The 10,891-nt window shown below is 41.4% G+C and overlaps 1 protein-coding gene across 1 annotated transcript; it reads left to right on the forward strand.

Moving 5' to 3' along the window:
- Positions 1-9,070: 9,070 nt before the first annotated feature.
- LOC133090047 (ruvB-like 1) lies at positions 9,071-10,438 on the forward strand. The gene is given in 1 exon segment (XM_061188302.1): positions 9,071-10,438. A coding segment is annotated over 1 exon segment (1,368 nt).
- Positions 10,439-10,891: the final 453 nt, after the last annotated feature.

Consider the following 10,891-nt stretch of genomic DNA (forward strand, 5'->3'; position numbering starts at 1 on the left):
TTTTCTTGCATAATCATTATCATTTGAATTTTTTTTTTTTTAAACTGGCATTCAAAAACAGAGCATAGAATTAGACTTTTGTGTTTCTCTTTTCAGCTGAGGAACTTGCCAGCTATATCATCTTGTAATACTTGATAATAACTTTTTAAACAAGGACATACCCTTAATCACTCTTTGTGGCTTCCCTTACCAGGTTAGGGGCAGAGGGAGCCATGATTGTCCTGGGAAAAATGACTTGTTCCACCTTTACTGGGAGCCCCTTGAAGGGTTGGTGGTCTAGTTTCTTATGGGTGGGGGCCATGGTAGGTGTAGATGTCAGGCTGAGTCAGTCGCGTACCTGCCTGTATCCCAGGAAGTTCTTTGTATGAAAACTGAAAGAGCAAATTCTTAAGTGCTGTTTGATTCTGGACCCCAGTGGCTGAGTTCTGAAGGGCCTCACACTGAGATCAAAATTGGGGGATTATGTTATCTTGAAACAGCACCCTGGGTGGGTTTAGCTTGGGGATAGGTAGTTACAGTTAGGCAAAGAAAAAGAGTAAACTAAAATAGTTTAATTAATTGACCAAATCAGGCCAAGATAAAATTTCCAAGGCTTAAATGTTCAGGTACTTAATGAGCAAAAGCTGTCCTTTACTTGAATTATTTAGGTAGTTATGTCTAATTCACTTGGTTGCTATTTTCTTGTTTACTCCCATGGAGCCTAGCATACCTTCCAGCTTCTTAGTGTGAGGATTGCAAATCCTTCTCTGCAAACCCACAGCAGTGGGGGAGGGGTAGAGGATGGCTGGTTTCTTTGCTGTGACCTGGTCATTTTTTATATCTCAGACTCTTGATTTTACATAATAATTTTTTGTAGGTGTATGTGTGTCAGTTGGCTGGGGGTTATGGTTCACATAAATACATATGAGATTACTCAAATCATTTTTTTCAAATGTTTTTTCAAAACATTCAAATCATTTTTAGAATAATTTGGGTATACTTCTGATATAAATAGAGTCCACTTATATAGAAGGGAGGTAATGCACGAGTGGAAAGAGAATGGAGTGAAGGGAAAAAAAACATACCACCTCAAAATACTCCTCTTTGGGGGCTTCCTTGGTGGCGCAGTGGTTAAGAATCCACCTGCCAATTCAGGGGACGTGGGTTTGAGCCCTGGTCCAGGAAGATCCCACATGCTGTGGAGCAACTAGGCCCGTGCACCACAAGTACTGAGCCTAAGTGCCACAACTACTGAAGCCAGTGCGCCTAGAGCCCGTGCTCCGCAGCAAGAGAAGCCACCGCAATGAGAAGCCCGCGCACCGCAACAAAGAGTAGCCCCTGCTCGCCGCAACTAGAGAAAGCCCGCGTGCAGCAATGAAGACCAATGCATCCAAAAATAAATAAATTTTTAAAAAATTTTAAGTAAAATAAAATAAAAAATAAATTAAATAATCTTTATAAATAAAATACTCCTCTTTGGCATATAGGTTATTTTGGGTTATTTTTGAAAAGCTGCAGACACAGAAGAATCTCTGAAAACAAGCAGAAGTTACCGTTTATACTTATATTTATGAGGGAAATCTCTATTTGTAAGGGTGTCTCTACCAGGAAGAGGAGGATGGCCAAATCTCTAGAAACTCTTACCAATGGAGAAGGCATGGACTTAAATCCTTGTTTACTGCGCTTTGCCTATAAAACTTCCATAGGTGCCCTCCTCCCCGCCCAACACATCTTTCTTTTGTCGTTAGCTGAAGGTATTTAAGGTGGTGACTTGGGCCATTTGGGGAGGTACTCAGTTTTCCTGGGTATCTGCCACATATATAGGAGGTATACATATTATTAAACTTTTGTTTTTCTCCTGTTAATTTGTCTCTTATTACGCGGGGTTCTCAGCCAAGAACCTAGAAGAGTAGAGGGAAAATTATTTTTCCTCCCCTACAGGAACTTCTCCCTACAGGGGAGAAGTTGACAAAGAAGGTATTTTGAAGAATAACAAGTTAATTAGGCACCAGCTTAAAGAGACTGAGTTTAAAGAAAATGAAAGTCTGGGCAAAATTGATGGAGATTAGATGATATTTCTGGGAATTGTGAGGATAATATCTGGGACTTGCCTTGATGATGATCTGTACATGGTTTTAAATTCTTCCTATCTTGGAAAGAAGGTTCTCACCCCACTGGTCTTGTCTTAAATTATAAAGTCGGTTCCATTTATTGAGTACGTTTGTAAGCAACTCTTTGCAAGAATTTGCCCTCGGCAGGAAACCCCTTTTCTTGTCAATTTAAGCAAAGCTACATAGTAACTAACTTTTAAATCAAGGGTCCTGCAAGTTCCACTCATCTCCCACCCTAGCACACCTTTCATATCTTTTGATCACACAATATCTTGCCTAACCTGTTGGTTCTTTCCATAGATCAAAGAAGTAGAAATGAAGAATAAGTAATTAACAGCTGACCAGATCTCTTCTCTAGCTTCCCTTTCAGTGATCTTGCGAACAAACTGTGTGAACAAGATAGCATCTAAAGAAAGATCACAAGTCAACCAGCCTGCACGCAGTGGGGGATGGTGACAATTCTGACCCCCAATCTCAATGATTAATTGAGATTACTTTTCTTTTTCCCTTTAAAAACTTTCATGGCCAAACAGAATCTTGGGAAATGGTTTTTGGGAGACACTGAGTCCAACTCCCCAGATTGCTGGCATTCTGATTAAAAGCAACTTCCCTTTCTAAAAACAACTGCCTCTCAGGGGACCTGAGTTTGGTAACACTTACAATGTAGATAGTAAGGTTTCTTGGTGTGTAGGGTTCCAATCAAGGGGCAAGTTTATTACCACCATCTGGTACCTCCCCTTGCTTACACAGAGAATTGGATAAAGGGAAATAAAATTGGCAACACCATGAGATACAAGTTATGCTAGTTGGGCTGCAGCATTCCTGCCAGAGAAGTCTGGATCACAGCAGTCTCCACCTGCAAGAACAGTATTCAGTGGCCCTTCCTCAGTGGGCAGTTCTGAATTCCCTCTGCTGGAGGCCAGGGAGGTGTGCTGATGCCTCTGTAAGTTAGGATGTCAGGCTTCAGGGTACAACAGGGATAGCTGTGAATTTTGGTGCATGATGAGTTATAACAATCTCCCATTTTCTTCCCTGGAGATGACTAAGCCTCATGGATACCTCGAAACATAATGGCTTCACCAGCATCTCTATTTTTTTTTTTTTAACTACTATACTGGATTTTAAGCACTACATGCTCCTTTTTAAAATTTTATGTGAAATGTGGCTAAAACAGGGAGGAGAGTTTAGGGCTCTTGGGTGAGAGTAGAGATGGGAAGAGATTAATGCATCATCCATGGTTTCAGTGGTGGGCATTCTGCTTTCAACGAGGAGCAAAATTTTTCTATTTCGACTATAGGCATACTAAATCATTGAATTTTCATAAAAGTTGTTGGCTATATTTTCTCCACTTTTTCCAGTGAAGGAAACCAAGTCTCAGAGAAGTAATGTTAACTTATCAAGAGCACATAATCTGAGCAAGAAAGAGCTAGCCCTCCAACCTCAATCCAGTGACACCAAAGGTCAGTATCTTTCCCCTGTATACTTCTGCCATCTAAAACCCATCGCCCATTACCCACCTCACCCCCCAACTCAGGCAGTAACAGGAAGGGAGTACCACTGAGGTCTGCTGCTCTGACAGTTATTCCTAAGTAGTTACCAGTTGTCTCCTCCCACTTTTGTTTTGAGGGCGGAGGCAGGTCCTGTTCATCTGCCAACTTCTTTATTCCTTAGAACTGATAGATCTTGGGATTCCAGTTCAAACTTCAGTTTGGCAAAATCTGAGCCCAAGGAACCATGTCATAACCACATCAGGGTGGGTTTTTTTCTTTCTTTTTCTTTTTTTGTTTTTCCCTTAGCCAAATAGAGGCTGAATGGATGAGCTCTTGGCAACCTCATCATATCTATTATGTGCTCATCATTATTTAAACAAATGGTATTCACTGGGGTCCAAGTTAAGACACAGAAAAGGCTTTTTATCAGTCAGCTGGACTGCTCTTCCCTTTTCCCAAGTCTTTTGTGTTTCCTGAGGATCCCTCAAGTGTGGGGCAGCTCACAAAGGACTAAGATGGACAAAGCCTCTGTCTGGGAGGGGAGAGCCAGTCAGTCCCATTTGCCCCTCTGCAGATGTCTTGATCCTTTTGGCTATTTTCTATCTCTATTTAAATACAAAAGTGCTGATGAAACACTGTTAAGGCACTGGGGGCCGCAGAAGTGTGTGAGTCATGTGCAGCTTTCTACAAGGTCAAGTATAATAAAGAATCAGTATAGGCACTAGGACTTACGCAGCAGAGAAAGAATAGGTGTTGAAAGACGCTGGCTCTACAGACAGTATGCCTCAGTTCCAAGAATTATACAAGTGATCTCGAAAATGCTTTAACCTAGCAAGACTTAGATCCCTCATATGTAAACGGGAACAATAATTATAGGTATTTCACAGCATTAACCAGAGGTTTAAGTGAAATATTGCATGCAGCATGGTTATTGGAACATTTCGTGCTTTTATTAAACTCTCGCTTTTATAATTATAGCTGAGGATAGATTTATGGAGGGAGGTGGCCTTGGGTCCTGGAAAGGAGAAAAATTATAGAATGTTTCAGGCCCAAGTCCAGGGAGTCATGAATTCTGGAGAATAAAAGCATCTGCAATTTATCTTTTCACTCTAGGGTATAAAGTTAGGGAAATATTTTACACATCTGAAAAGTTTCAAGTAAGCTACTCTGGTTTAACACATTGATGCTTGAACATAATTTCCCAAGCCACATTTCCACAAATAATAGTGCAGGAAATTTTTTTTTTAAGTTACCTCCTTGAATCCTATAAAAATGGGTACTTTGGTTTAATATATTTGACAAACTCAGTGTATTTGGAAACTCATAATGAATATTAGCGTACAGTTTCTGAGCAGGCCTATATGAAAATAACATAATTGAGCATTAACTAAATAAATCTGAATATGCAGCATTGTTGTTTCTATTGCACCTGCTGTTGTTTGGAGTGAGGGAGCAGAAAGGAGCACATAATGACACCCTGAAGAATGGAGGTCCATGGGACTTGGTTTGGGAGCTCCGCTGATTATTCCCAAGAATGGAGTTGCCTATTAGCTGGCTCACTCAGATGTGTGCGGTCAGCTCAAGTGTTTGCATGCAGGGTGTCTAGTCCACCAAAAAATGCAACAATTATGGTGACACTAGGCATTGCTCTAAAATAATGGCTCTGAAGGGCAGTAATTCTAAAGACTCAGGAGCTGAGAAGTCTTAGCAGATTGAGCCAGGCAGCCTTACCTCAGGAGGAAATACTTTATCATGATATGGGGACCTGGCATCAAAGTTTGAGTGGCTTTTAATTAGCTGAGTTTCCAAGATGTTATCATTATCAAATTGTTTCTAAAACCATATACAAACTTATAAAAACTTTACTCACCCCAACACTTTCCTACTGTAGTGTACAGAGTATATGAAAGGTCAAGACATTAGGTAGCACTGAGAATGTAGGGGAGTATGTGTTAGATGTTGGAAAAGAGGAGAGGCAAGGGCGGAACACAAAGAGAGAATGATGAAGCTATGTTCTCTTAATTTGAGAATATATATATAAATGCAATACATAGATGACCATTATTCTTATATTGAATCAGTAACCATATTTTTAGATTATCTAGATATATAATTTGTTTTTTTGGGGAGTGGAAAAACTAAAGATAACTGATGAAAATTTCAATTTTCTTTTATATATTTACAGCTACATAACTGTAGCCTAAAATTTGCTGTGACTAAGCTTTTGTGAATTACTTAGCATTTCATAGGTTGCTGGCACTGCATCATGAGAACTTCCTAATTCTGAGCTTTTTGGGTCTGAGTCCACCCACTCAGTCTAATGCACTGTCTTTGAAAAATCTCTTTACCCTAAGTATCTTTAGTTTCTTCCTATGTAAACTGAGAATAGTAACAGTGTTTCTGGATTTTTATGAAACAAATAATATACTGCAGTCATTCCTAAATACCTGTCCATATATTGAGGTTAGTTCCATAACAAAGTTTTAATGGGTATATAGTAGAATAAGAAAAAAAAGATCACTGTGATGAGTGTTAATCAAATTTTATACAATTTTTGAAAATGGAGATAAGTTCTTTCTATGCTTTTGCTTTAAAATCTTCTTTATTTTACAAAATACCTTTTTGAGGTTTCTCCCTATTTCCCCCCTATTTTACTAGTAGGTAAAATCTCAAAGTCTCAGAATTGATGAGCTGATGATATAGAGACACTGGGCTCAACACAGATATGAGTCAGTGTTCCCATGAATTTTGCTTTTGTATGGAGTTATTCCTCTGTCTAGCAGTAGAGAGAGAGAGAGAGAGATCATCAGATATAACATTTTTGGGTGAGTCCTTCTCAAAAACAGTGTTTTTGTCAATGGCAAAAAGCTGAAAGCCTTCCCACTAAAATCTGGAACAAGACAAGGATGCCCACTCTTACCACTTCCATTCAACATAGTATTGGAAGTCCTAGCCACAGCAATCATACAACAAAAAGAAATAAAAGGTATCTAATTTGGAAGAGAAGAGGTAAAATTGTCATTATATGCAGATGACATGATACTGTATATGGAAAACTCTAAGGATTCCACACAGAAACTACTAGAACTGATAAACAAATTGAGCAAGGTAGCAGGATACAAGATTAACATACAGAAATCTGTTGCATTTCTGAAATATCAGAAAAGGAAAGTAAAAAAAAAAAAATCTCTTTTAAAATCACATAAAAAATACTGAGGAATAAATCTGACCAAGGAGGTGAAAGATATATGCTGAGAACTATAAAACATTGATAAAGGAAATTGAAGATGATTCCACTGGACCACCAGGGAACTCCCTGAAGATGATTCAAATAAATGGAAAGATATCACATGCTCTTGGATTGGAAGAATTAATATTGTTAAAATGGCCATATTACCCAAAGCAATCTACAGATTTGATCCCTATCAAGTTACCCATGACATTTTTCACAGAACTAGAAAAAATAGTCATAAAATTTATATGGAAGCATAAATGACCCAGAATTGCCAAAGCAACCCTGAGGAAAAAGGACAAAGCTGGAGGTATAACCCTCCCAGACTTCAGACAATACTACAAAGCTACAGTAATCAAAACAGTATGGTAAGGAATAAAGATGCAGACGTAGAGAATGGACTTGAGGACATGGGGAGGGGGAAGGGTAAGCTGGGACGAAGTGAGAGAGTGGCATGGACATATATACACTACCAAATGTAAAACAGATAGCTAGTGGGAAGCACCTGCATAGCACAGGGAGATCAGCTGGGTGCTTTGTGACCACCTAGCAGGGTAGGATAGGGAGGATGGAAGGGAGACTCAAGAGGGAGGAGAGATGGGGATATATGTATAGCTGATTCACTTTGTTATAAAGCAGAAACTAAAACACCATTGTAAAGTAATTATACTCCAATAAAGATGTTAAACAAAAAAAAAAACCCAGTATGGTATTGGCACAAAAACAGATGTATAGATCAATGGAACAGAATAGAAAGCCAGAAATAAACCCACACACCTACAGTCAGGAGGCAAGAATATACAATAGAGAAAGGAGAGTCTCTTCAAAGAGTGGTATTGTGAAAGCTGGACAGCTGCATGTAAATCAATGAAGTTAGAACACACCCTCATGCCATACAAAAAAATAAACTCAAAATGGCTTAAAGACTTAAATATAAGACTGGACACCATAAAACTCCTAGAAGAGAACATAGGCAAAACATTCTCTGACATAAATCATACCAATGTTTTCTTAGGTCAGTCTCCCAAGGCAATAGAAATAAAAGCAAAAATAAACAAATGGGACCCAATCCAAACATAAGTTTTTGCACAGCAAAGGAAACCATAAACAAAACAAAAAGACAACCTAAGGACTGGGAGAAAATATTTGCAAATGATGCGACCAACAAAGGCTTAATTTCCAACATATACAAACAGCTCTTACAACTCAACAACAACAAAAAAACAACCCAATCAAAACATGGGCAGAAGACCTAAATAGATGTTTCTCCAAAGAAGACATAGAGAAGGCCAAAAGGCACAAGAAGAGATGCTCAACATCACTAATCTTTAGAGAAATGCAAATCAAAACTACAGTGAGGTGTCACCTCACATGGGTCAGAATGTCCAGCATTAAAAAGTCTACAAATAGCAAATGCCTGAAAGGGTGTGGAGAAAAAGGAACACTCCTATACTGTTGGTGGGAATATAAGTTGGTGCAGCCACTATGGAGAACAGTATGGAGGTTCCTCAGAAAACTAAGAATAGAGTTGCCATATGATCCAGCAATCCCACTCCTGGGCATACATCTGGACAAAACTATAATTCAAAAAGATACATGAACCCCTATGTTCATAGTAGCACTATTCACAATAGCCAAGACTTGAGAACAACCTAAATGTCCATCGACAGATGAATGGATAAAGAAGATGTGGTACATATATACAATGGAATATTACTCGTCCATAAGAAAGAATGAAATAATGCCATTTGTAGCAACATGGATGTACCTAAAGTTTATCATACTAAGTGAAGTAAATCAGAAACAGAAAGACAAATACCATATGATATCACTTATATATGGAATCTAAAATATGACACAAATGAACTTATCTATGAAACAGTCTCACAGACATAGAGAACAGACTTGTTGTTGCCAAGGGGGGGTGGGGGAGGGATGGATTGGAGTTTGGGATTAGCAGATGAAAATTATTTTAACATAGAATGGATAAACAATAAGGTCCTACTATATAGCACAGGGAACTATATTCAATATCCTGTGATAACAGAAAAGAATATGAAAAAGAATATATATATATTTGGTTTATATATATATAAACCAAATCACTTTGCTATATACCAGAAACTAACACATTATAAATCATTATATACTTCAGTTTTAAAAAAAGTGTTTTGGGGGCTTTCTTGGTGGCGCAGCGGTTAAGAATCCACCTGGGGGCTGCCAGGGCTCAGCATGCGCTCGGGCTCCAGGTGCGCAGGATGAAGATCGAGGAGGTGAACAGCACCACCAAGACGCAGCGCATCACCTCCCACAGCCACGTGAAGGGGCTGGAGCTGGACGAGAGAGGCCTGGCCAAGTCGGTGGCCTCGGGGCTCGTGGGCCAGGAGAACGCGCGCAAGGCACGTAGTGTGATAGTGGAATTAATCAAAAGCAAGAAAATGGCTGGAAGTGCTGTCTTGTTGGCAGGGCCTCCTGCAACTGGCAAGACAGGTCTAGCTCTGGCTATTGCTCAGGAACTGGGTAGTAAGGTCCCTTTCTGCAGGATGGTGGGGAGTGAAGTTTACTCCACGGAGATCAAGGAGACAGAAGTGCTGATGGAGAACTTCCGCAGGGCCATTGGGCTGCGGCTAAAGGAGACCAAGGAGGTATATGAAGGCGAGGTCACGGAGCTCACCCCATGTGAGACGGAGAACCCCATGGAGGGCTAGGGCAAGACCATCAGCCACGTGATCATAGGGCTCAAGACAGCCAAGGGGACCAAGCAGTTGAAACTGGACCCCAGCGTTTTTGAAAGTTTGCAGAAAGAGCGAGTAAAAGCTGGAGATATGATTTACATCGAAGCCAACAGTGGGGCTGTGAAGAGGCAGGGCAGGTGTGATACCTACGCCACAGAATTCGACCTTGAAGCTGAAGAGTACGTCCCCTTGCCCAAGGGGGATGTGCACAAGAAGAAGGAAGTCATCCAAGACGTGACCTTGCATGACTTGGACGTGGCCAACACATGGCCCCAGGGGGGACAAGACTTCCTGTCCCTGATGGGCCAGCTCATGATGCCAAAGACGGACATCACAGACAAACTCCGAGGGGAGATTAACAAGGTGGTGAACAAGTACATCCACCAGGGCGTGGCAGAGCTGGTTCTGGGAGTTCTGTTCGTTGATGAGGTCCACATGCTGGACATCGAGTGCTTCACCTACCTGCACCAGGCGCTGGAGTCTTCCATCGTCCCCATCATCATCTTTGCGTCTAACCGAGGCAACTATGTCATCAGGGGCACGGAGGACATCACCTCTCCTCATGGCATCCCTCTCGACCTTCTGGACCGAATGATGATCATCCAGACCATGCTGTACACCCTGCAGGAGATGAAACAGATCATTAAAATCCGAGCTCAGACAGAGGGAATCAACATCAGTGAGAAGGCGCTGAACCACCTGGGGGAGATTGGTACCAAGACCACTCTGAGGTACACGGTGCAGCTGCTGACCCCAGCCAACCTGCTGGCCAAGATCAACGGGAAGGACGGCACTGAGAAGGAGCACTTCAAGGAGATCAGTGAGCTCTTCTACGATGCCAAGTCCTCAGCCAAAATCCTGGCTGACCAGCAGGACAAGTACATGAAGTGAGATGGCTGAGGTCTTCTGCAAGGAGACTCTGGGTGGGCCCGGTCCCGGTCCAGCCTGTGGGTAGGATGCTTGCTCCCAGGTTGGGCTCTGTCCCCACTCGGGCGGGTGGCAGTGTTGTCAGTTTAGCGTGGAAGGGTTTCTTTTTAAATTATTGTGACTCCTCCCGTGGTTACTTTGAAGGAACCCTGCCTTATCTGGTGTGTTTTCTAATAAACCCTGATAGGTTATTTTGATGATTAAAAAAAAAAAAAAAGAATCCGCCTGCCAATGCAGGGGACATGGGTTCAAACCCTGGTCCGGGAAGATCCCACATGCTGCAGAGCCACTAAGCCTGTGCGCCACAACTACTGAGCCTGCGCTCTAGACCCCACGAGCCACAACTACTGAGCCCACATGCCACAACTACTGAAGCCCGCGCACCTAGAACCCGTGCTCTGCAGCAAGACAAGCCAC

This window comes from Eubalaena glacialis, chromosome 4, assembly GCF_028564815.1.
Source record: "Eubalaena glacialis isolate mEubGla1 chromosome 4, mEubGla1.1.hap2.+ XY, whole genome shotgun sequence".
Lineage (NCBI taxonomy): Eukaryota > Metazoa > Chordata > Mammalia > Artiodactyla > Balaenidae > Eubalaena > Eubalaena glacialis.